The following is a 27,000-nucleotide window of genomic DNA, read 5'->3' on the forward strand; positions in this document are numbered from 1 at the left end:
CCCCGGGACGCTCCCGGCCGGCGCCTCCCGTGCGCACCGCGGCCGGCAGGGGGCGCGCTCCCCGCCCGCCCCCGCCCCCCCCGCCCCCGGGACGCTCCCGGCCGGCGCCTCCCGTGCGCACCGCGGCCGGCAGGGGGCGCGCTCCCCGCCCGCCCCCGCCCCCCCCCCCCGCCGCTCCCCGCCCCCCCCGCCCCCGGAACGCTCCCGGGCCGGCGCCTCCCGTGCGCACCGCGGCCGGCAGGGGGCGCGCTCCCCGCCCGCCCCCGCCCCCCCCCCCCCGCCGCTCCCCGCCCCCCCCCCGCCGCTCCCCGCCCCCCCCGCCCCCGGAACGCTCCCGGGCCGGCGCCTCCCGTGCGCACCGCGGCCGGCAGGGGGCGCGCTCCCCGCCCGCCCCCGCCCCCCCCCCCGCCGCTCCCCGCCCGACACCGCCCCCCCCCCGGGACGCTCCCGGCCCGGCGCCTCCCGTGCGCACCGCGGCCGGCAGGGGGCGCTCCCCGCCCGCCCCCGCCCCCCCCGCCCCCGGGACGCTCCCGGCCGGCGCCAGCGCCTCCTCCGGGTCGGCGCGGGGGGGCGGCGGCGGCCGGAAGGAGATGGCGGCGGGGCGGCGGGAAGCTCGGGCCGCCATGGTGAACCCGAGCCGCGTGAAGCCGCAGCCGCCGGCGGGGCTGGCCCGCAGGCCCGAGCCCGCCGCCGCCGCCGCCGCCGCCGCCGCCCTCCGCGAGCCGCGCGGGCCGGACATGGAGATGGAGCGGCTGCGCCGCGCGGCCTCGGCCTCGCCGCCCCCGTCGGCCTGCTCCCGCCAGGCCTGGAGCCGGGACAACCCGGGCTTCGAGCCGGAGGAGGAGGAGGACGTGGAGGGGGAGGAGGGCGGCACGGTGGTGGAGATGGACGTGGAGTGGCGGCCGGGCGGCCGCAGGGCCCCCTCCGCTGCCGCGGCCTCCTGCGCCGGCGGCCTGGCGCTCGGCGGCTTCCCCGGCGCGGCGCTCCCCGGCGCGGGCCTCCCGGGCGCGGGCCTCCCCGGCGCGGGCCTCCCCGGCGCGGGGCTCCCCGGCGCTCCCCGGCGCGGGCCTCCCCGGCGCGGCGCTCCCCCCGGGGCTCCCGGGCGCGGGGCTCCCCGGCGCGGGGCTCCCGGGCGGGCGGCGGCGGCGGCGCGAGCCGCGGGGGGCCCCGGGCGCCGGCCCGGCCGAGGCGCCGCCCCGCCACCCGCCCGCCGAGGGGCCGCCGCCCGCGGCCCGCCCGCCCGGGGCCCGGAGGCTGCTCCGCGCGCTGCGAGGTGAGACCCGGCCCCCGGGCCGCGGGGGCCCTGCCGGCTTCTTCAGGGAATGGAGGTTTTCTCCCCTCCCTCCGGCTTCTCCTAACGTGCTGTTTACTTGGACTTGCACAACTCCCCCCGTCCCCAGCAGGCGTCGGCTCGTCCTTACGCTGCTTCTGTGCTGGACGGTGATCCCAGCGGAACGTGATGAGAGAAATCATGTCCTTAAGGAAGGAACAAGTATAAGAGAGCGAGATCAGGCAATAAGATGGCAGGGTTTTTCTACATTTAAGGTTGCAATTTGCTCCGCCTCCACAGTTCTTTCCCCAGATACAGATAATATCCTCCTTTGCAGACAGCCCTAAATTGTTCCCGATGGTTGCAGCGATGGGACGGGCGAGTCCTTCCAGGTGGACCCTGGCCCCCACGTTGCTGTTGGGGCGTACAGGGCTTTTGTGCTTCCGCTCAGCATCAGTTCATGCAAATCCCTCCAGGCTTCAGGGAAAGACATTTTGATAAAGCATCTCTTGCTACAACTTCTTGTTATAAGTTAGGGAATGTTTTCTCTCCTTCACCATCAGCCTTCCTTAAACCCCAGAGTAGAATGGACTGTTTTGTACTATAGAGCAGGCAGGTGCCCCAAAGTGAAATTACATTTAAATATCTCAAGTGTTTAAACTGTGTGTGTGTATGTGTGTGTATGTGTGTGCGCATATAATAAATATATATATATACATATCTATATATACATACATACACTCTAATGGTGCAGAGAATATAGTTTTAAAGTTGCTGTTTAATGGTACAGTTGAAAGATTGGGGTTCACATCCCCCAACTGATAATATTAATGTGAATTTATGCAAATCATTTAATCTCCCTCAGTTTCTTTGGTAGTGAAATAAAGTGGGAGGGTTGAAGTCCCTTCCAATTCAAATTCTGCATCTATAAAGAGGGTTTGTGGGAAATGAGCTACATTGGGATAGCAGCCCATTCAAAGCCAGTGAATTTAAACTTCGCTCCCCAAACCCTCAGCTTTTGAGCCGGACAATGAGCCAATAAGGATACTATTCTAGAAAGATTGTTGTTTTTGTTTTCTGTCCATTCTCAAACACAACCAGGTAGAAAGATGAATCAAGTGGTGGTGTGCAGGATGGGTTATAGAGGGATAAACAGCATGGAGATCCCAGAATTCCAGAACTGGAAGTATTTCAGAGGTCATCAGTAGGCCAACTGAATAAGAATCTTCTATAGAATCTGAAACTATTTCCCACTTCTATCCCCTCATACAGCAGCATTTGATAGTAATCTATTTGCTTAATCTTAACTCATGGATAAAGAACTCTTGGAACGCCTTTCCCTGAATAACTATGACTTTTTCTAATTTCAACTTGGAAATCAAATTAAATTTGGAAACCAGAAAGTGGAGGACATAAGCATTTCTTGTATATTTGTCATTTGCCTTGAGTTTACTGAGTTACTCCAGAATAGAGACCTTCTCAATAAAAAAAAGATGTGACAGGAAGGAAGGCTCTGTGGAGATGACTAGGATCTCTTTGCTTAAAGTTACCTAGAGGATCAGGACTCAGAAATTACAATTAGTTCTCCCCCAAACTGAGAGGATGAGACCTAGAAGGACTCCAAAAAAAATTCAGCAGGTTTGACCATTAAAAAACTGGTAACTTTAGAGAGAACAATTTTGGTTCAGTGATTAAAGTCAGAAGCCAGATTACAAAGAAATGAAGAGTAAGAGAGGACACAAAATAAAATTAGTGAGTATAGTATAGACAACTTTTTCTTTTTGAAAAAAAAATTTTTTTTGATATTTTTGTTTTTTTATCCATGTTTCCCTGTATTTCCTTTCATTCATTCCATTTGATAATAGATTTTTAAGACTAAAAAACAAAGTTCTGAGAAAAAAAAGTCCCACAGTAATTGTCTACTACTTTTATAAAGAGGGGGGAAAGAGGTGCTCTTCCTTAGAACCCTCTGGGGTGTGTGTGTGTGTGTGTGTGTGTGTGTGTGTAAAGATATATTTATATAAAATTAACAAAAATTATTTTCTTTTCTTCCCACTTTGGCCTTTCTTAAAAAAAGAAAGAAAATTCTTGTATGATGTGCATTACCAAGCCAAATCAATGCCTTTATTGACCATTCCCAAAATATATGTTCCCAGGCTGTATCCTGAACCCATCTTTTGTCCATTAGGAGTGGATAACCTATGCCTTTTGGAGTCATGTTTAACCATTGTGGTCATGAGAGCTCATAAATCTTTCCAAGTCGTTTATAAATATAGGCAGCTTTTTCAAGAAATTCAGCTCAAAAGTGGAAATTTTCTATTCTGAAGAATGTTTCTGCTCTAGCCCAAAGACTGTTCTTTTCATTTGGGGAGGGGGGGTAATATTTGCGAAATATTTTCAGGATTTTCAGGGTTGTTCAAATCAGTTAGCCATGGATCATGTGTGTAGCAGTTCTCTACATTTGTGGAGGGGACCATTTCCCACCCCTTCTACAGGCAAAAGATACAACAATCATTCCTATGTGCCCTTCAGACCATCTAGCATTTATTTCCATGGAGGAGAATTCACATGATTAGAGAGAGGAGGATTTTGAGGAATTATGTATTTTATTATGAGAGGCAGCCAGACATAGTGGCTGGAGAACCAGCCTCAAAACCAGGAATGCTGGGCTTACGGCCCACATCTGACACATTCTCAGAATGGGTCTCTAGGCAAGTCATTTAACATCTCAGTTCTTTATACACAATTCTCTATTAATGTAAGCTGCAGAGAAAGTGCCCAATTATGTTGGTAAAGAGAGTGTTTTTAACTGAGGGTTTACCATTTAAATTATAGGTCTTGTCCTTTCCCCATTTCCCCTCATCATTATTATAATTATTATATACAAGAATATTTAGAAAATGTAAGTTCTTATGAACATATTACATAAAAGTAGAATATTAGTTTTATGTTATAATTTTTTTTGCCCAAAGAAATCAAGGAATATGGTTTCCTCATTTTCTCTGCAGGTTTGCTGACTAAAAAGAATGCTAGAACAATGGTCTATCAATACATCACTTGCTGATGTGCTCAGAAATTTGTAGTACTGTCACTGACATGTGTGGATTAGCACACTAGCCTATTAAGATAAAATGCAGTAGAGTCTGTTCTATGGCTGTAAAGGCTACCCTAGAATCATCCCGATTCATTAACTAATTAGGCACTTGCTGTGAATAAGTTACTAATGCTAGATACTGAAATTCAGGCACCTTGGTTATTAGATAAGTGTACCCATTCTTCTTTTCCCCAAATCCCCTATTTGTTTCTTCTTTCTTAGCCATTTTCCTTAGATCATCAAAACCTAACAGAATAACCCCAGATTTTCTCTCTAATTAGAAGCCTTCTGTGACTCCTGATAATGATATAGTTATGAGGGGAATTCATGAATAATCTCTCCATATAAGAATATAGACTGTTTATAAGCCCTTGTTTTGTCCCTTATGCATGCTTAATTATATTTACCTTTTTTAAGATTCTCTTGACTCCTTTGTCAAATTTTCTTACCGGCTCTGGTGTTTTTATCAGATCACAATTTCAGTAAAGGTCCGTTTCTCCCCCATAGGGGTATACTGAGTATTATTAACTAAAGTACTCTTGACTGTAAGCCTGCATTGTTTACCTTCTGGAATATCACATTCTAAGCTTTTACTCCTTTATAGTAATGACTGCTAAATCTTCCTTCATCCTGACTATGGCTTCATGGTATTTGGATCCTTTCTGTCTGTTGGTAGTATATTTTCTTTGATCTGAAAGTTTGGGATTTTTGGGGCGGGGGGGGGGGGGGGGGGGGAATTGCAAGGCAATGGAGTTAAGTGACTAGCCCAAGATCACACAGCTGAGGCTGAATTTGAGCTCAGATCCTCCTGACTTCAAGGGCTGGTGCTCAGTCAACTATGCTACCCAACTACCCTTAAGTTGGGGATTTTTGATATAGGGGTCTTGGGAGTTTTTATTTTAGGGTTTCTTTCAAGAGTGGCTAATGGATTCTTTATAGTACTATTTTGCCCTCTACTTCCAAGAGGATTTCTTGTGATTTCTTGAAATGTGATGTCCAGGCTCTTTTTTTTTCCAATGAGTCTTCAGTTATCTTTATTTGTGCTGTTTTTTCAAGTCAATTTTCTGTTGGTTATAAGATACCTAAAATTTTCTTTAATTTTTTTCAATCACTTAATTTTGTTTTAATATTTCTTGCTATCTTATGCATTCAGATTAGGCATTTGATCGGTTTTAGTTTTCAGGAATTTTTTTTGGTAAGGCTTCTTTTTTCTTTTCTCAAACTGTTTATTCTTTTTCCATCTCTTTCTTTCATGGCTTTCATTTCTTTTCCTATTTTCCCTATTTACTATTCACATTTTATTTTTTTTTAAATTGTCCACCTCTTTTAAAAAAGCTATCTTTTCTGGGAAGTTGGATTGGAATTTTGCCCAATGTGCATTTTTCTCTGAGGCTTTGTAGATATTTTAAAATTATTTTCTTCTATGTTTATATCTAGTCCTCTCTTATCCTAACAGTTCTTTATGGTGGAATGGTGGAATTCTATTTTTGTTTATTTGTTTGCTCATTTTCTGGTTTATTTGTTCTTATCTTTGGACTTTATGTTGGGACTATGCTCTGTGAATTTCTGTAGACAATATCTTAATTGAAATTTTGTCCTTTTAGGTTCTGCTTTCTTGGGGTGTTGAGTGTTGTATAATTTCAGGATCTCAGCTCTATAAATTCCTGGTCCAGGATGGGTCTGAGTCTGTCGGGGTATCCCTAGTTCAAAGTTCCAGTAGATATGTGCTATTCATAGCCACACCAAGAGTTCCTTTAGAATACAAATGTGGAGTGATAGATATCAGAATCCATTGACATGAGGTCCTTGACGGGTTTTTTTTTCTATTATGCTTCTAAGTGTTATCATTTTTGTCTAACCTAACAAGTCTTCAAAATTTCTGTGATGATGGAAAATATCTGAGACAGAGTTTCGGGGTAAATTAACATCAATTGTATTGACTGCATCTAGAAAGCAGTCAATAAATCGATAATTATCCCCTCGGTAGCAAAGAAATCAAGCCTGTCAAACTTTCAATATTTATAAAGTCTTTTGAAAAAGGAGTACACCTGAGGATGAAAATCAACTCTGGATTAACGAGTAATAATAGAGAATTAATGCTATAATGAGAGGTGTACTATATTGCAATGAGGGTCTTGGAGTATGATTACATCAGTCTTGGTAAAAGAGACTTAACAATTTCCATATCATCTGTCTGATAAAAGAGAGAATCCATATTTTCCCAGGCCTGTCTGAGTAAACAAAATGAGCAGGGATCCTCCCATTTAACTAAAGTTAGTATTTCTTTTATTGTCTTGATAATATTATCTTAGTCTTCATCTTCAAGTTTTTTCATACTGGTTAATTTTTGGATGAGTAAGCAGAAAAGAGGAAAAAAACTTAATACAAGAGAGAAATAATAATTTCTGTCATTGATAGAGATATTTTTTTCATGTCTGATGCTTAAGTTGATACCCATCTTCCCAGGGTGCTGCCTTCCAAGGAATAAGATTAAAGAGTTTTTTCAACATATTTCTTTTAGCTTTTTCTCCAGTCCTATTTCTCTAGTCCTATTATGTCACATTCTACTTGAGCACTCAGGATTTTTTTTTTCCATTTTCATCAACCCAAAGAATTTGATTCATTTGTAAAGAGTCCAATGAAATAATTTTTACTCCTCATCCACAGAACACATCTATCCATATAAAACTAATTGGAGGGGCTGCTAGGTGGCGTAGTGGATAAAGCACCGGCCTTGGAGTCAGGAGTACCTGGGTTCAAATCCGGTCTCAGACACTTAATAATTACCTAGCCAGTGCTTTATCCACTGCGCCACCTAGCCATTTCCTCACCCAAACACTTCCCAAGAACTATTCTTCCACCTCACCTCAACCACACAAAGATAGTCAAACACTTGAATTTGCCATCACCCACAAATGTGCATATTCAAGAATCCCTAAATCCTCTTATCCAACCATTATCTTTTGACCTTTCACCTGTCTTTCTCTTTGTCTCTCTGTGTCTCTGTCTCTCTCCCTTGTCCTACAAAATCCCACTCTGCATCCACACTATGTATGACCTCTGGTCTCTTGGCCCCTCATTTCCCTCCCAGGCCAACCCCCTGCACTTGCCACACTCTCCTCATTCCTCATTTTGGTTCCCTGGTGAATCAGTTAAAGGCTGCACGCTCCCCCCTCTTGAATCTCTGGTCCCCTTTGCACATCACTGATTTTGTACAGTTAAGCCTCAGCCTTGCATCATACCTACCATTTGCTACTTTTACTCCTACATCTGTGCTGCTGTATGGAGATGGAGAAAATAATGCAACTCTCGTGATTGGGTCCCCTATAAATTTATATTAAGCAACTTCAACTGGACCCCTATTGCTGCCAAGGAATCTTACTCTGTCTCCCTCTCAGCTCACTATCCCACTGTTCACTGCAACTCCTCCAAACCTTTTCCTTCCTCTTCAAATGACTTCCCCTCTTCTACCCCTAGCTGAGAATCTTGATTCATATTTTACAGGAAAAAAATTGAGGGCATATACTTATGCATACCTTCTCTCCTCTTCCTCATCTCCTTTTACTCCTTTTACTTCTGCCACTATCTCATTTACTCCTATCTAATATGATCAAATACCCTTTTTCTTTTATTCTTGCCAAGGCTAACCCATCTACTTGTTAAGAATTCTCACTTTATCCCATTTCCCCCAAGAGTTAGCCCCATTGGTCATCCTCACTTGCACTTATTTACAATCCCTTCTCTATTTATTAGCTCAATTATATATCGTTTTTAATAAGCCTGTGTCTCCCTCATCCTGAAAAATCCCTTACTTGGTCTACTGTTCCCACAAATTCTTGTACAGACAAACTCTTCCCCCATCCATAAGTCTATCCATGCTCCCCTTTTTTGCTCATATCACCCTTTATGGTTTTTTGTGGGTGTTTTTTTTTTTAGCTTTTTGCAAGGCAGTGGGGTAAAGTGGCTTGCTCAAGGCCACACAGCTAAGTAATTATTAAATGCCTGAGACTGGATTTGAACTCAGGTCTTCCTGACTCCAGGGCCCGTGCTCCATCCACTGCACCACTTAGCCAACCCACCCTTTATGTTTTGAAATCATGTATCCATTTTGAGCTTAACATTGCGTACTCTGGCCTATAATGGGTTCCGGTGCCACTAGCTGGGACCTTAAGATCTATCAAACACTAGACTACTATTTTTATTTACTTCTGTTTATTATATGTGTAATCTATTACATTGATAATTTTGTTGATAATATATAGGAAGACTAATTATTTTATATTCTGCAGTTTTGCTAAAAATATTGTTTCATCTAGTTTTTTAATTGCTTCACTGGAGTTCTCTGAGTATAGTATATCATCTACAAAAAGTTATTGTTTTATTTCTTCATTTTCTTTTTCTTGTCTTTGCCATAGACTAAAATGATTTTGATACCTAGTATGATATCAAATAATAATAGTGATAATGACCATCCATGTTTCATCTTATTTGAAAAGGCCTCTTAGACTATTCTTATTACAAGGTAATGCTCTTTATTTTAGATACTATTTCACATTTTAAGAAAAGCTCCATTTATTTCTGAGCCTTAAAGTTTTTAATAGGAATGGAGATTTTTTTTCTGTATTATTGAGATAATCATGATTTTTGTTGCTGTTATTGATATAATCAATTATACTTATAATTTTCCTTAATATTAAAATAGCTCTGCATTCTTCATTTAAAATCTTTGTCAAAATGTATAATCTTTGGGAGGTATTGTTGTAACCTTATTGTAGTGTTTTTATTTAAAATTTTTGCACCTATATTCATTAGAGAAATTGTTCTCTAGTTTTCTTTCTCTGTTTTTCCTGTCTCTAGTTTAAGTAACAAAACCATATTTGTGTCATAGAATGAATATGATAGAACTTCATTATTTTTTCTGTCTACTGTCATTTTAAGAAAACTCCAGGGTGGCTAGGTAGGGCAGTGGATAAAGCACGGGCCCTGGAGTCAGGAGTACCTGGGTTCAAATCCAATCTCAAACACTTAATAATTACTTAGCTGTGTGGCCTTGGGCAAGTCACTTAACCCCATTTGCCTTGCAAAAACCTAAAAAAAACCCCAACCAAACAAAAAAAAAAACTCCATTTATTTCTATGCTTTCTATATTTTTAAAAGCAAGGAGTGCTGCATTCTGTCAAATTTTTCTTTATTGAGATAATCTTATTTTTGTTATTTTGTGGTTGATATTATGCTTATAGTTATTGAATCAGCTCTGCATTCTTAGTATAAATTCACCTGCTTATAATGAATGGTCTTTGTGATATACTACTATAATCTTTTCACTAGCATTTTATGTAAAATTTTTCATCAACATTCATGAGGGGAATTGATCTGAGGTTTTGCTCTGTCAATTTAGGTGTCAAATCCATATTTGTTTCATAAAAGGAATTTGTAGGAATCATTCTTTACCTATTTTTAGTCTTGAATATGTATTTTTTAAATGTTTGGAAGAATAAATTTATAAATCCATCTGGTCCTAGGGATCTACAGTTATAGTGGACTCCAAGGCCAACAGCTAGTGTTGCTGCCATTTGTGCTTCACCCTAGTTTCATAGGCCTCCCATTGTCTTGACTGGAAAAATGTCTTACTCTGACTGTTAGCTCTGAAGTTCCAAAATTTGGTTTGATGAATTATTTTAAAGTTGTTTGGGGGGGGGGGGGGATGCTGGGAAATTATTGGCTCAGTTGCTGCCTTTACTCCACTATCTTGGCTCTAGCCCTTGTCTCTCCTAAACTTCATATAGAACTCCCTTCCCTCCATCCTCTCAACTCAGTTCCTTGCCTTATATCATAATTCTTACGGGAAAAAAAATGAGACCATTTGCCTTGAGTTCTCTTTGTTTCACATGATATATTTCCCTCCCCTTCCATGTTCTTTATAACTCCAGTCTCAGATGGAGGGGTTGCAAATCTCTACATGCACCATTGATCTCATTACTTCCTGATTTTTACAACTAGGTATCTCCTCTATTATTCTTATTTTCTCAGTAATGTTTAATATTTCTCTTTATCAGTTATTTCCCTGCTATTTACAAATAACCCTTTATCTTTCACATTCTTAAAAAATCTCCAGTTGAGATTTCTATCATCTATTAACCTTTGCCTTCAACTTCACTCCTTGAAAAAGCTCTTATTTTCTTGTAAACCTTCTGCAGTCTTGGTTCTAATCAAATCAGTTAACCAAAACTATTTTCTCCAGTTACCAGTGATCCAATTACTTAATTTAATGACCTTTTCCTTCTCCTCCTTCTCCTCCTTCCCCCTTCTTTCTTCTTACTTTTATCATTCAGTACCCTTTCTTCTACCAGATGTATCTCTCCTCTCTAGGTTTTCCTCTCCTCCTTTCTCTGCTGCTCTTTGCTGGTTCTTCTATCTTTCTATCTACTCTTTCTCAGTCTCCTTTACTAGTTTATCTCCATGGGACTTAATAACAAGATGTCCCCCAGGGCTCATTTTTCTATCCATACTATCTCATTTGAAGATCTCATTAGTTACCCTGGATTCAAAGATCTTCTCTTTGCTGGTGATTTCTAGTCTAGTATGTCTAGCCCTTGTCTCTCTGCTGAATTATTCGCCTCCATTTAACTTTACAATCTAGGTACACACCAGCTCCTTCATATCTAAATTCATTTCTCCTGTACAGTATCTCTGATAGGAATTTCTTTCTCTCCACTCACACAATCACCACCCTAGATTAAATATTCATCACCTCTCCTCTGAATTATTCTCAGTGCCTCCTAATTGGTCTCCCCTACTTCAAGTATTTTTCTACTTCACCCCATATTACATTTCTACCAAAATGATTTTCCTCGAACACAGATTTGACCATATCACACAGCTGATATGTATGAGGCAGTTCTTAAAGTCCATATTAAATAACTCCAGTGGCTCCCTCTTACTTTTAAGATCAAACATTTAATAATCTTTATAACCTGACTGCTTCCTGCCTTTCCAGTCCTCTCAGGGTAGGATGCAGTCCAGGCGTTCTGTCTCCCCTCATTGCTGACTTCCCTCACCCAGTCCCGGCCATTACCTGAGCTATCCTTCCTGGCTGGAGTATTCTTACTCCTCACTTCCAGCTCTTAGAATCTTTGCCTATAGTCAAGACTCAGCTGAAGAGCCACCCTGTAGGAATTTCCCCCAGAACCCTCCCTGCTAGTGTATTCACCTCCAGATAGCACTTTTACCTTATTGGAAAAAGCATCTATAGATCAGGTCATGGCAGTACCAGTTAGTATACTTGAATCAAGTATAATATTAATTATTTCGATAACTTTTTTATCTTAGCCAATATATTTAAAACTATGAATTTCATTCATGAATCTCTAAGGTGGAAATTTTAGTAATATGTTAATTGTATGACCTTATAGCAAATTTTATAATGAAGATTAGTTAATGGCCTTAAAAGGTACTTTACTTTTAAGATTTTCTAGGGTTTTTTCCCTTGCCATATATGTTACATATAAAATCAGAATGAAATAAGTTAACTTATTACTTTTTTTTTTTAAATATTTAAGGTCTCTGGGGAACAAGACTAATGGAAGAAAGTAATACAAGCCGAGAGAAATATCTAAAAAGTGTTTTGCGAGAATTGGTTACATACTTCTTCTTTCTGGTGGTTTTATGTATCTGTAAGTAGACTGTTTCTTTCTATTAATAAGAATTGGTTACATACTTCTTTCTAGTGGTTTTATGTATCTGTAAGTAGACTGTTTCTTTCTATTCATAAAGTTTATTTGCTTCCTCAGAATCCTGTTTAAAAGAAAATATGCTTTCATTCACAGGGTCAGAGTAAAAGTTCTTGCTGATTAGTCATTGTTTTCAGTACAATTCAAAATTTAGTAAAAAAATCCTCATGTTCATCATTAAACATTAAGTAATATTTCAGCCTTTTCTCATTGGCTAGTGCATTGCTAATTAAATCAATTAAGTCTGACATAATGCTAAGTTAGGAAAGTTGGTATTGTACTCTTTACAAAACTTATTGAGATATAAAATTGTATTAATTACTTTTGTTAGGATTCATTTGGGATTGGTACTGGTCTGAAAAGGAATTCATGTATATATCAAAGAATACCCCACATGCTGAAAGCTCTTGACTGATCTTTGTATAGGGTCAAAAGATAACCCTAATCATTCTTTACTGATAACAGAGATACAGGAGACCAAAGACCTTGCACAAGAGGTAGGAGATATGGGGTTGTAGGACCAGTCATAGTTAGAATTCCAGCTTTTATCAAGGACCCAGGAAGGACACTCAGAGCAGATCTGAATGTTAGGGAGGAGGCTCATTAATTGGGACCCCATCACTATGAGAAGCAGAATGGCATAGTCCAGCCATGGAGCCATAGTGAGCTAGGTTCAAATTCTGACTGCAGTATATACTAGTGATGGGATTATTGATAAGTGACTTGATGGTATGCTAGGTGGACTTTATGACTAGAAGTTATACATGAGTTACCCATCTGCATCCTTAGAGAGAATTTCCTTACCAGGATTTTCTCTAGTTATTGAAATCATGGATCTGAACAAAAAGAAAAACCACAAAAGAATTACCATAAACTTGCCCTGAGGTGCAAATAATTAGTTGAGTTTAGCAGTTAGGAAGTTCAGAATATTGTCCTTGTTTTTGAAATTATAAATTTAATTAATAGCAGTAAGGCAAATAATCAGATAAATATACAATATTCAGATTAAGATAATCTTAAGATGCCATGTTACATCAATTAAAATGGTAAAAATGCTCTTCCTTCTGAAAAAAATTCAATATTGGTGAATTACAGGGACAATGATAACTATCAATAGAGATTGTGGTATGGGACAAATATTTTGAAGTGCAGTCTAGCAACGTACAATAAAAGTCACAGAGCCGATCATAGCTTTAGACCTAGAAAACCTATTATCAGGATGTAACATAAATATATCTGTAAGCTGTACTAAGTCAAATTTTAGGGATATCTCAAAAATCATCCCTCTTTGCCTCATTTTTGCCCCACTTCTAGAGTTTCTTCTAGGAATTCTTGAGTATAACACTTGTCTAGAATCCAAAGGCATATATAAAAGTCTCAGCTTACTTTCAGGCATTCAAGGTAACGATGTATATTGGATGTAGAATGGTCATGATTTTACACTAGAGAAAAATGTAGGACTCAGTAGACACCCCACCCCACCCCCGCCATTCTCCTTCTCTGTAGTGACTCTGTCTTCCTTCCAGCATCTGTATAGTCTACCATTCTCACATGAAAGGTAAATAATTTGAGGTTACCAGAGAAACCCTTCTTATCAGATCCATACATTCAAATGTTCACAGTGTGGCAGAGTACAAAACCTAGACATTTGTTCCTTTGTATTGAAACTAAGTCTCTTGCCATTTCTCCCTCTGGGGAAAGGGCTAAATCCTTTTTTCTTCAGAAAAGCTCCTTATCCCTAGAAATCTTTCTTCTCCAACTCTAGGAACCCACCACCCTCCAGAAAATACTACCTCCAAGAAATACGGGCATTAAGAACAATTGGCCACATTGTTCCTCTGTACTGAGGCCATGTGATTGAGAGAGCTTTTGCTGCTGAAAAGAGCTTCTGTCTCTGCCTCTTTATAGTTGGATAGACTTGCTCTATTGATGCCATCTTTGAGGCTAAGAACCTACTATTTGGTATGGTGAAGTTACTTTTGCCCAGCTGCAAGTATCAGCTCTCTCTCACTAGGGAAGAGTCTGTTTGCACATCTCTAAGTCTCGTCTCCTCTCTCTCTCTCTCTCTCTCTCTCTCTCTCTCTCTCTCTCACTCTCCCCCCCTTCCATCTCCCCCTCCACTTCTCTTTTTTCTGTCTCTCTGTCTCTCTAATTCTCTCATATATATGTATATGTGTGTATGTGTTATGTGTATAAATGTGTCTATCCATATTTATAATACATTTTATAATATTTTATATAATCTAGCTCTTCATATGTAATATGATATTACAATAACATGATTACAATATATTGCATATACTCTTTATTAGGGGATGGAGAAAGAGTGAGAGGAAAAAAGGAAGTGAGTGTTTGCTAGCATTTCGTTTAAAGTTTGTTCTTGTAGAGATTATGTGCTTCAAAATTAAACAGTAATGCTTTTAAAAATTAACAGGTGACTCAGCTGAATAACTAGATTAAAATTCACAGTAGTTGTTTCTCAAGTAAAAGAATCTTTGCCTCAGGTCATGTTCATAAAAGCATTACCCACTCACATTACTATTTTCTTATTTTCAGTATGTTTCTGGTGAAGAATTATAAAGCTGGAAAATTTCTTAGAAATCATCTAGTATTGTAATGCCATCATTTTACAAATGAAAAACTAAGGTCCAAAGAGGTAAATGACATACCCAAGGTCACATATCTAGTTATGAATATGTCTGTTTGGGGTATAATAATTTTTTGGTTATTTTCAAGGCAATGGGGTTAAATGACATGCCCAAGATCACACAAATAAGAATTAAGTGTCCAAGGCTGGATTTGAACTCAGATCTCCCTGAGTCCAGGGCTGGTGCTCTAGCCACTGTGCCACCTGGTATAAAAATTTTAAAATGCATTTTTAGCTGTTACGTTTTTCGAATTTCAGAACCTCAAAATTTTGCCAAGCAATATTTCATTTAGTAGTATAGCTCATATTTACATCGTCTCTTTTCTTTAGGTTTATATATAGTCTATAGAAAAATGACTTTTTAGAAGATGGTCTTGAATAGCCCCTGATTCCTTAGCTTTCACTTCTTAATGCAGTAAATGTGGCCAGCTAGTTGGTCAGAGCACTGTTTGGATGAGACCATGGGCAGTGGGTCTGAGCATAGAGGACTCTAGTTAGGCTTTACCTGTTTTATCTAGTATACCTCAGACATACCTGCATGCTCTTAACTGTAAGGAAATCTGGATCAGAAGGTTTGAATGGGATAGCCAGGCCAAGATGGAAGAGGAAAGGCAGGAATTTACCTGAGCTCTTCCCTAACCTCTCCAAACAACTTTAAACCACACCTCAAAATGATTCTGGAGCAGCAGAACCTAGAAAAGGACAGGGCAAAACAACTTTTTTTTTAACTTAATTTAATTTTTTAATTCTCATTTTGTACAAATGTTTTTTTTTTACATTAATAAAATATTCTTGTTTAAAAGTAAACAAAATACCCCCCCCCATGAATATAGACTTGCTTGGGCGATAAAGTAAAGGTGAGAGAAAAAAAATAAAAAAAATAATAGTAATAATTGTAGGTATGGCCAGGTGGCACAATGGACGAAGCACTACCACTGGAGCCATGAGCACCCGAGTCCACATCCAGCCCCGTAGACCCAACAGTCACCCAGCCGTGTGACATGCAAGCCACCCGATCCCCACTGCCCTGCAAAAACCTAAAAGAAGAAAAGAAAAGATCCAAAATAAAATAAAATAGTAATAATAGTAGGGGTGGCTGGGTGGCAGACAGAGCATTGGCCCTTGAGCCAGGAGCACCCAGGTCCAAATCCAGCCTCAGACACCCAAAGATCACCCTGCTATGTGGCCCCAAGCAGGCCACCCAGCCCCATTTGCCCTGCACCCTCCCGCAAATAATAATAATAATAAAAAATGTGCTTCAGTCTTTGTTCCAACACCAACAACTCTGTCACGGGTGGATCTCATTCTTTATGATAAGTCCATCGCAAAAGTTACTTCCATATTTTTCCAATGTTGCCATTGCTGATCACAACTCCCTCCTTTCTTATTTCTCCACTACCATGTACTCTTTTCTCTCTCCTTTCACTCTGACTCTGCTGTAGGGTAGCTGAGTGGCGCAGCAGACAGATCCCTGGTCCTGGGGCCAAGAGGCCCTGAGCCCCCCCATACCACCCCTTAGGCCCAGAATCCACCTGGCCCTATGGTCCCGGACAGGCCTTCCAATCCCAGCCCCTTGCAAGAAGTAAAAAAGAAAATGTGTTATATCTGGCCACTCTCCCCACCATGGTCCATCCTCTCCTCCTTTATTCACATCCCCACCCCTTCCCCTTGCTCCGCCCCCTCCTTCTTACTCCAGATGTCTATACCCCATTGAATATATATGCTGTTTCCTCTCCTAGCCATCTCTGATGAGAGCAAAGGTTCCTTCATTCCCCCTTGCCTCTCCCCTTCCATATCATTGCAATAGCTCATTGTAATACAAAAAAATCTTATTATATGAAATATCTTGGCCTATTCCCCCCTCTCCTTTTTCTTTCTCCCATTACATTTCCCTTTTTTTCTGTTGACTCCATTTTTATGCCATATTTTATCTTCGAATTCAGCTTTCTCCAGTGCTTCAACTATAAAAGCTCCCTCTACCTGCTTTATTAACTGAGAAGGTTCATATGAGTATTATCAGTGTCATTTTTCTATGCAGGAATACATGCAGTTCATCCTCATTAAGTCCCTCATATTTCCCCCCTCTCCTCCAATCTCCGTGCTGCACCTGAGTCCTGTATCTGAAGATCAAACCTTCTGTTCAGCTCTGGCCATTCCAAAAGGAACATTTGAAATTCCCCTGGTTCATTGAAAGTCCATCTTTTTCCCTGGAAGAGGACATTCAGCCTTGCTGGGCAGTTCATTCTTGGCTGCATTCTAAGCTCTTTTGCCTTCCAGTATATTATATTCCAAGCCCTATGAGCTTCCAATGTAGCTGCTGCTAAGTCCTGTGTGATCCTGACTGCAGCTCCACGATATTTGAACTGTGTCCTTCTGGCTGCTTGTAATATTTTCTCTTTGACTTGGGAGTTCTGGAACTTGGCTATAATATTCCTAGGGGTTGGTTTTTTGGGATCTCTTTCTCGGGGGGATCGGTGGATTCTCTCCATTTCTATTTTGCCCTCTGCTTCTAAAATATCAGGGCAATTTTCCTGTAGTAATTCTTTGAAAATGGTGTTAAGGCTCTTTTCCTGATCATGACTTTCAGGTATTCCAATAATTTTTAAATTATCTTTCCTAAGTCTGTTTTCCATATCAGTTGTTTTGTCAGTGAGATATTTCACATTTTCTTCTAATTTTTCATTTTTTTTGTTTTGAAGTATTGATTCCTGATTTCTGTTAAATTCATCAATCTCCCTGAATTCTATTCTTTGTCTAAAGGATTTGTTCTCCTCAGAGAGTTTTCTTATCTCTTTTTCCATCCGGCCAATTTTGCTTTTTAAGGCATTCTTCTCCTCAACTGTTTTATCCATTTGCCCTAAGCTGCTTTTTAGCATGCTATTTTCTTCAGCATTTTTTTTGATTTCCTTGACTAAGCTGCTGACTTGATTTTCATGTTTTTCCTGCATCTCTCTCCTTTCTTTTCCCAGTTTTTCTTCCAACTCCCTCATTTGATTTTCAAAGTCTTTTTAGAGCTCTGTCATAGCCTGAACCCAATTTCTGTTTTTCTTGGAGTCTTTAGATGTAGGAGCTTGTGCTTCCTCATCTTCAGACTGAGTATTTTGGTCCTTGGGCTCATTTGAAAAATATTTCTCAATAGTCTTCTTTTTGTTTCTCTGCTTGCTCATTTTCCCAGCCTGGGCCTGGTTTGGGGTGTTTCTTGAACTTTTGGGACACTCCCACAAGGGTCTCAGTGTGTGAGGCTCTGTCCTCCCTCCTGGTCTGTGAATGACCATAAGCACCTCCCTCTGCCACGGGGCTGAGGTGGGGGGGGGGGGGCCTAGACTGCAATCAGGATCTGAATGTGGTCAGAGCCCCAGAGTCCTGTTCCAGAGGCAGAGGACAGAGCTGGGCAGTCTCTTTCTTCACTTCCCTCCCTCAGCTCAATGGGCTCATGCCCTGGGGGCTCCTGCTTACCTGCTTCTGTTTCCAGGATCAGGGCTGCAGAAAGACCAAGCTGCTGGCTGTGTGCCCTGAGGGCTGGGCTCCACGTGCTCGCTCTGGCAGAGGTCCCCCGCTGTTTCCCCACTTTGTGCCCGGTGCTCCCCAGGGTGCATCTCAAGGAGACTCCCCCACTGCTGTGAGCCGTGGCTCCCAGCGCCCTGGGGCTGCCTGAAGTTCTTTTGCTCTGGCGGACCACCCCTCTGGCAGGCCGCCCCTCCAACCCCGGGGAACAGAGCCTTTCTGCTCTTTTCCAGGTTACCTTGAGTAGGAGAACTGCTGCACTGGGTGCCTTTATAGGTTCTGTCTCTCGACAGTTTAGTTAGAGTCCTTAGTTTCAAGTTTCATCAGAGAGCGCCTAAGACTCATCCCTTCTTGTCGCCATCTTGGCTCCACCCCCGCAAAACAACTTTCGAGTCCAATTTAGGACTACAGGAAAGTCTCTCTTGTTTGAGTAAAAGAAGCATGCCCAATATAGACCTTATCCTTAAATATCAAAGATTTTCTCTGACAAAGGCAATGGCATGATCACAGACTAGGAGCTGGCTGTTGTCACAGCAGATTCACCTAGCAGAGGGAGGATGTCCCCTTAATATGATGCATTATTAATGTGAACATCTTTATATGCATCTCCCTTAATTGTCATTCATTCCCATTATTGACCAGTATAATTCTAACCGAAAGCTGCTTATTATTTTCATTTCAGTGGATATTTTGACAATTTTATCAGAAATGATTGAATCCGAATTCCTCCTATTCCATTACCTTATGGAGGAGAGACTTGTCTGCTCTTCAGGTTGTCATGAATCAGTCCTTGGAGATCTTGGAAAATCTAGTGTGAGTGTATAGAGTGATGAGGATGTCCCAGATGTCTATAAAGAAACTTCATTTTAACTTGGAAACTGATGTGAATTCAGAACATTATAAAGATCTTCATAAACAAATGGTTGAAGGTACTCAAATTGAGTGCATATTGAATTATAATTTTTTCACTTCATTTTTCTTTAATTTTTGCAATGTGACTAATATGAAATTGTTTTATGTGAGTTCACATGTATAATCGATATCACATTGCTTGCCTTCTCAATGGGTGGGGGATGGGCCTTAGAGAAAGGGAACTTGAATGTTGAAAATAAATTTTTTTAAAAAGAACTCATGAGATAGTTACCTTTAGTTATCTATGGCAAATTTGGCAGGAAGCATCTAAGGAGGATGCATCTATTTCTATCACAGTTAAGACCTTCTTGAAATGAAGAATGGTGTCCTGTTCAGACTCCCATTTTGGGACAAAATGACATTTCAGATGCTGAGAATGCAAACATGACTTCTGCAGAGGAGGCCCATATGAAAAAGGATAGTTATACTTTGGGGAATCCAAAAGGAACCACACCTGTCAACGTTTTTAAAAGTTTTTATTACAGGGCGGCTAGGTGGTGCAGTGGATAGAGCACTGGCCCTGGAGTCAGGAGTACTTGAGTTCAAATCTGGCCTCAGACACTTAATAGTTACCTAGCTGTGTGGTCTTGGGCAAGCCACTTAACCCCATTGCCTTGAAAAAAAAAGAAAAAGAAAAAACCTAAAAAAAAGTTATTACTATCTAGAGAGTATGACAAATAGTTAAGTGATTTTGAAATAGCTCAAATCCTTCATCCGACTACTGATTGGCACCAATTCTAAAGCTGAAATACAAATCTGAAAGTGTTAAAGTTACAAATGGGAAATGGTCAAATGGCTCCTTCGGTTTGTAAAACTCTTGTTCTTATACCACTTATCTGGTACAACCATTAAATAGTTGGTATAAAGTAGGTCTATTACCCCCCAGCAACCCTGTCTGCCTTTATGTGCTTTCTCTCTAGGCTACTCTTTAGACTTCTGATTAATTCTCCTTGAAGGGATTCCAACTATCCCCTTCTCAACTAGGATTCCACAGCTTGTCCCCATATATAACCTTCCTAGAAGTCCTTAGTTGTCCAATATATACAGATGCGTCAATTATATATTTGACAAATATATAATCTACATCTAGATTGATATGTACACAACGATAGTTATACATTTCCTCATGTATGACAACGCATCTAATTCTACAAGTAACCATCTCAAATACTTTACAAAATCATGAATAGTTCTTTTAAAAAGATTCTAATTCTCTAAAATTCAAAGCTTTTTAGAAGATGAAAACTTTATTTTATCTGACAGAGACAGTAGGGAGATGGAAAGTTAAGTTGGAGGATATTATTTGATATGGTTTTGTGAACCTTCTAGCTGCATAGCTGGGCCATTTTGGATTGTTACTGTATATTAATTCCCCTGTACCCTTAGGGGATAGTGGAAGTGGAAGAAGCTCAGGAATTGGAGTCAGTCAGAGTTCTGACCCATATCGTCTCTGATGTTGTCATGTTTGTGACCTTGGGCAAATCAGCTAACTTAGCTAACCTTGAGTATCATCACTTGTAAAAATAAGGACATCGGACTTAGCTAGAGCTTAACCCACCAGCATGAGGTTGGGAGTCCAAGCTCGAGGTTCAAATTCTGACATGAGGACTGTACATCCTTGGACAAATCACTTACCTTTGGGGGACTGAGTTTCCTCATCTGTAAAATAGAATAGTTGAACTCCCTAGCCTTTAGGGAGCCCCTCAACCTCTACATCTTGAGCTTCAAGCAACAACCTAAGGATTTATTAAGCTCCTACTATGTGGCAGGCACTAAGCACTGAAGAAACAGATTAAAAAGGAAAAGCAGTACCTGTACATTCTAGTAGAGGAGATTGTGTTTTTTAATTTATTGTTAAGCCTAAAAGCTTCCTTGATGAAGATCTTTCAGAATATCCACAAGGCAGATAATTCACCTGGATGAATGACCAGTTACTTGTTTGTTTATTCACAATACTGTTGTCCCTTGTGTCTTCTAGTGACCTATGGCATGGTGAGCTCCAGCATGTACTACTATACCAGGGTAATGTCGCAGCTCTTTTTAGAAACACCCCTGTCTAAAATGGAGAAAACAAACTTCAAGACACTCTCCACGATGGAAGACTTCTGGAAGGTATATAAAAAATAATTCTTTATGACTGAAAGGTGTCATTTGTCTTTATCAGCCCAACTTCTTGGCTCTCCGGAGTAGCTCTGTCCTTGAGACAGATGAAAGAGGGTTAGGAGCCTGGATTTGGAGTCATCCAGCAGGGTTCAGTCATGGATATCTGCCCATGGTTCTACACCATACCAAGTTTGTGCATTAACCTTTTGGAGATTGTTTCTTTCTCTTTAATATGCGGAAACTGAACTAAATGACTCTTCTGAGAGCCTGTCCTAGTCTAACTCGTTAGTCCTATGAAGCTCCCTTGTTTTGGACACATGGTCTATCAATGCAACCTGAGATCAGACAAGTCTTCTTGGCTGCCTTTGCAATTCAGAAAAATCCCAAGATCGTCTTCCTATGAACTGATCTTCAACTGTCCTTTACCTCTCCTATGTTGATCTGGTGGATTTCTTTTTACCCAAGTATAGTAGACTAATAGTTTAGAGGTCTAGTCTTGTTGTTTAGTCGTTTTTCAGTTCATCCAACTCTTTATGACTCCATTTGAGTTTTTATTTTTGGCAAAATTCCTGGAGTTTGCTGTTTCCTTCTCTAGCTCATTTTCTAGATGAGGAAACTAAGGCAAACAGGGTTTGACTTGCCCAGCTAGTCACCCAGCTAATAAGTGTCTGAGGTCAGATTTGAACTAAGATCCTCCTGACTCCAGGGCCACTTGCTTTCAAACACTTCCATCCTCTAGCAGTCTGGCAGTCCTGTACCAAAGAAAATAAAATTAGTCTGGCATGATGTTTTTAAATTTTTCCTTTAGCCATAGTGTTTGTGATCATTGTTTTTTCTTTAGTAAAATTAGATTTTGTGTAAATTATAAGATTATACCAGGTCACATTTAATTGAAGGCAAAATTCAATTAATGAAATATGAATTTGTTGAGGGTTTTAACATGCTGTTATGTCATCATTTCACATTTATCTATTTTCACATGCAGATGTGATGTACTGCTGCAAACCATATTACCTACATTATATTAATTTTTAAAAGACCCCTTAAAATGGACAAAAGTGAGAATGCTTAAGATTAAAACACAATGAATGTAAAAAAAGAGGCTATTAAAACAAAAAAGGTATAATTGAATGGCATAATGTGGTCATTATACCTCTAAAATAAAATGAAATATCAGAATGCCTGAATATATGATATAGAAATATTAAACATTCAGGCATTTTTTTAAAGGAAAAAGAAAAGAGAATTTGGAATTCATTATTTTAAAAACCAATGTTAAAAATTTTTACATGTAATTGGAAAAAAAATATCATTTTTAATTTTTTTTTTGCAAGGCAATGGGGTTAAGTGGCTTGCCCAAGACCACACAGCAAGTAATTATTAAGTATCTGAGGCTAAATTTGAACTCAGGTCCTCCTGACTCCAGGGTTGGTGCTCTATCCACTGCGCCACCTAACTGCCCTAAAGAATATCATTTTTAAAAGCCAAAATTTCATCAGCTTTTTTGCGATTTGCAGACAACTACAAGTAATATAGTGTTACAGTGAGAGAAATGGAGTGACTTTTAGCTGTATGGATTAAAGATACACATCAAAATTGCAATTATTTTAGCAGAGCAGTAAATTGAATAAAAGCTTCAAATTTTATATAAGGAAGTGAAATGGAAAGTTAAGCTCTTAGGCAAGTGATCATTGGTTCTAGCACTTGAAACATAGAATTCAATAGCATGATGTTCAAGTTCTTGGACAAGTGAGCCGGGCAGTTGAGAACAGAATATCCTGATGTTTTGTAGAAGACACTTTTCAAGGTGCTTTTAAAACGGGCTAATTCTGGAAAAAATGGCTTCTAGAACTTAAATTTCTCAAAAAAAGAAAATTCTCAATTTGCATTTAAAGTGTGGGATATGTCTAACACTTTTATTGGAACATAATGAAGAATAGGAATTCAAATTTAAACCAGTTCTTATTTTGTTGGCCTTAAAGATCCTCAAACTGTGCAAAGCCACAATGATCATTTTCTTTTCTTTGATGGTCAAGTAAGAAAGCAAATATGACTAAAACTGTTTTTGAAGCTTTTTAAAAAGGTTTTTTTAAGTTTTATTTTAGCCCAGCTGTTAAAAATACTTCAAGGACAATAATATTACATTTAAATTATTCCTGATTTTAGATAATACCCCGAGGCACTCAACTCCACTTGGTTCACCGAGTGAGAATGTAAAAATAGTTTTTTTAAACCATCAAACACAGCATTGTTCCTGCAGCCCATAGACTATGCAACTAAGGAAAACTTTTGAACAAACAGTTAAAATCAGAGGCATCTTTTCAATTTTCTTAACTGACTTCTGAAAAAAAAAATTCGAACATCAAAGACAATCAAAAACATTCACCCTGCTTGGCAACAAATAACAGCAATCAACATCTGCCTGTGGATGTGGAAACCCATTTTACCACATTGTACAAATAGTACAAATAGTAATTTTAAAAGTTTTCCCTTTCAAGCACAGAGTGTTACAAATATCAGAAGGAAGATTTGGCTTTGATAAAACAGAAAATGACTATGTTTGGAAATTGCTGGATATACACCCAGAAGAACTGACAGATTATAAACTTTATTTCAATAAACAAGTGTCTGAAGAAGCTGCCTTGCATTGATTGCATGGTATTGTTGATATTTGACAGGAGAGAACCAATTGTGAGAAAAGAGATTTCAGAACTGGGAATTAAATGTACACATCATCCACATAGAGATTGGAGTCATGAAAGTGAATGACACACATATGGCAATGCAGAAATCCAGAGAAAGCCTGCTTGCCTTTCCCCATCCCCTCAGCTACCTTGTCCTCTGACTTTAACACACACTGGATGGATATTGTATCTGTTTCATATTTTCTTCCCCATTCAAATGTGAGCCTTTTTTTTTTTTTGCAAGGCAGTGGGGTTAAGTGGCTTGCCCAAGGCCATACAGCTAGGTAATTATTAAGTGTCTGAGACCGGATTTGAACCCAGGTACTCCTGACTCCAGGGCTGGTGCTCTATCCACTGCACCACCTAGCTGCCCCTAAAATGTGAGCCTTTTAAGGTCAGGATCTTTTAGTGCCTTTTTTTATCCACAGCTTTTAGAAATATGCCTGACATGTTATTATTAATTTATGAATAAATGAATGCCTGAATAAGTAAATAAAAACTAGTATTTATAGAGTTCTTAAAGATTTGCAAAGAACTTTACAAATATTATGTCATTTTATCCTCACAACATCTTTGAGAAGTGGGGCTATTATTACTCCCATTTTAAAGATGAAGAAACTGAGGCAGACAGAGTGTCTTACCAGGGTCACACAGCTGGTAAGAGTTTTGAGTTCAGATTTGAACTCAGGTCTTCTTGATTGTGGTCCAGCACTCTACCCACTTAGCTACCACTAGTTTGTCTCTAGTTTATCTTCTGTTGCTTCTAATAGCTACTCTTTGACTAAAAGATTCAGTTCTGGTCCCTAATCAGAGGTCTTTCCCACTTTCATGCCTGCTTCCATCTCAGGTCTTCTCAAAGACCACAACGTTTTCTTATGAGCAGGAAGTATCAGTGAAGACTTGAGTCCTCTTCCTAGAATCATCCCAAAGCTCTCCTGCCCCAGTCCCAGTTATGAGGATTCTTCTCAAACCTAGTTTTGCGATCAATTCTGACCTACTAGAGGTCTGGGCTTAGACCTCCCCACTGCACTAGAGTCTCTGCTATGAAATTATTCCCCTTTTTCAAGGGGAGAAATCCAAATTGAACATGTCTTCCAGCCAAGTCATTATTGTGCAAAATTTATTTGTCTTATAGTCCCTAAACAGTTGTAGGTTTAAGGGTTTCCAACTATCAGTCTTAAACCAGAGCTTGTTTTGATGGTCTTGAAAATCCTCAAGCTGTGAGAGACTACACTGATCATTGTCTTTTCTTTGATGGTCAAATAAGAAAGCAAGACTGACAAAAGCTGTTTTTGAAGTTTTTTTTAAAAAGATTTTAAGTTTCATTTTAGCCCAGCTGTTAAAAAAAAATACTTCAAGCACAATAATATTGTATTTAAATTACAATCCCCAACTTAAAGATCTCATATTTGTCAAGAAGATAATTCTGACATCTTTATTCTGAGTGAACTGTCCTTTCTCCAGGGTTTCTCTAACAACTGTTCTCATTTCTTACCCTATTAATAAAATCATTCAAATCATTAAGAAACATTATTTTATATAATGAAATCAGTAATATCTGTTAACTGAAATCAAAAGGAGATTTTGGGCAAAAAATATGAATTAATTTTTGAAGTGGCAAAAAGTATGTGGGTAAAGAGAAAAAGTGAGAGAAGAAGATGGAGGACTAAGTAGTTTTTCAATTTTCAGAACTATGCACAAAAAGTAAACTCATTGCAGTGGTCTCTAGTAGCTAAGACACTTGATTTTAATTCTAAGACAAAGTCAGACTGGCAAGGTTACTCTCCCATGCATGAATGAGTGAGTCCAAATTCCTTTCCTTAACTTACCCTTGTAACTTCACCCTCTACCTACATTGTAGAGAAACTAGCTTATAGGTTAAGTTTTTGTCTTGTAATGACCCCTTTCTTCTGGTAGCCTTGAATCTTGTACTCTGGGACCCATTCAGAAATTGCTTTCCTGGTGCTGTATTGTCTCATTACTTTACTATTCATATCTTCACCTCATGGTTCTATGGCAACTAAGAGATCTCAGTCCTGTCCCTCACTACTAACTTGGCCAGGGGAGGTCTAGTAAAGTAGAAACCTGTGCTGCCTGGGGAAACAGGATTCAGTTAGGGTAAACCAGGACATTGTACCAATGGGATAGAGGGGGGTGGTATCAAGCCTGAAGAAAGGAGATTGGCATCCATTAGGATTCAGTTCTGCACCCCCAGAACTCATGGGGCAAGAATCAAATTTAGTTAAAGGTGATTTCCTCATCTTTGGAGGAGACTGAGATAACTTTAAGGTCCAATTCTCACCTCTAAGAACAAGTCAAAAGTTCAGTGATTAGGGAGGTAAAAGGGGAAAAAAAGAGAATTTATAGATGATCTTAGGAGGAATAAAATTCAGTTAACTTTGAGCAAAAGCAGAAAAATCACCAGGAAAGTTATTAGTAACAATGGTTACCAGGACATCTAAAGGAGCCCAAATTGAATCAACGCCTGATGAAGCAGACAACTCTGGGAATTCTAAAGAGAACACGAAACCAGGGGAGACTGTTACTAAAAGTTTCCAGAAAAAAAATTCTTTCCTAATTTTTGTTACTTTTTTATAAGTATAATTGACAGCAATAAATAAGATAATTCCTTCATGGATTACTTGCTCAGGTCCAGAAGGGAACTAGGGATTTTATTAATATCAAAAACATTTGGAATAGCTACTATTAGAAGTGGACTAGAAAATCCATAAAGTTTGAAAAGAAAAGGCTTTGTTGTAATTTGAGCATATTTGGTCATAGTATCATTTAAGTGTGTGGAATTATCTTTCCTTCCTCAACTATATTTCAACCTTCTCTATATAAAGTTTTCACTAAATTAACTTAAAAAATTCTATAGGAACATTTTCAATGATAACTTAAATTCAGCTTTGTCAGAATTATCATAAATTTTTAAATAGTAAGAGTTTGAATTGACAAGGTAGTACTGCTTTAGAAAAAATATAAACCAAGAATGTGAAATTCAGAGAAGCTTTTTGAAGATTGCTTTTCATAGTCATGAAAACATGTTTATTTTT

The 27,000-nt window shown here is 40.0% G+C and overlaps 1 protein-coding gene across 4 annotated transcripts in view; it reads left to right on the forward strand.

Annotated features, from left to right (window-relative positions):
- Positions 1 to 1,201: 1,201 nt before the first annotated feature.
- PKD2 (polycystin 2, transient receptor potential cation channel) overlaps positions 1,202 to 27,000 on the forward strand; it is a 56,466-nt gene continuing 30,667 nt past the window's right edge. For 2 of the 4 annotated variants that reach the window (XM_074228128.1, XM_074228131.1), the window contains exons 1-2: positions 19,066 to 19,174; positions 21,136 to 21,269. In XM_074228128.1, coding sequence (XP_074084229.1) covers positions 19,075 to 19,174; positions 21,136 to 21,269 — 234 coding nt within the window. In that variant the 5' untranslated portion in view covers positions 19,066 to 19,074. The other 2 variants (XM_074228129.1, XM_074228130.1) reach the window with 2 other exon arrangements.

The sequence above is a fragment of the Macrotis lagotis genome, chromosome 3 (genome assembly GCF_037893015.1).
Source record: "Macrotis lagotis isolate mMagLag1 chromosome 3, bilby.v1.9.chrom.fasta, whole genome shotgun sequence".
In the NCBI taxonomy this organism is placed as follows: Eukaryota; Metazoa; Chordata; class Mammalia; order Peramelemorphia; family Peramelidae; genus Macrotis; species Macrotis lagotis.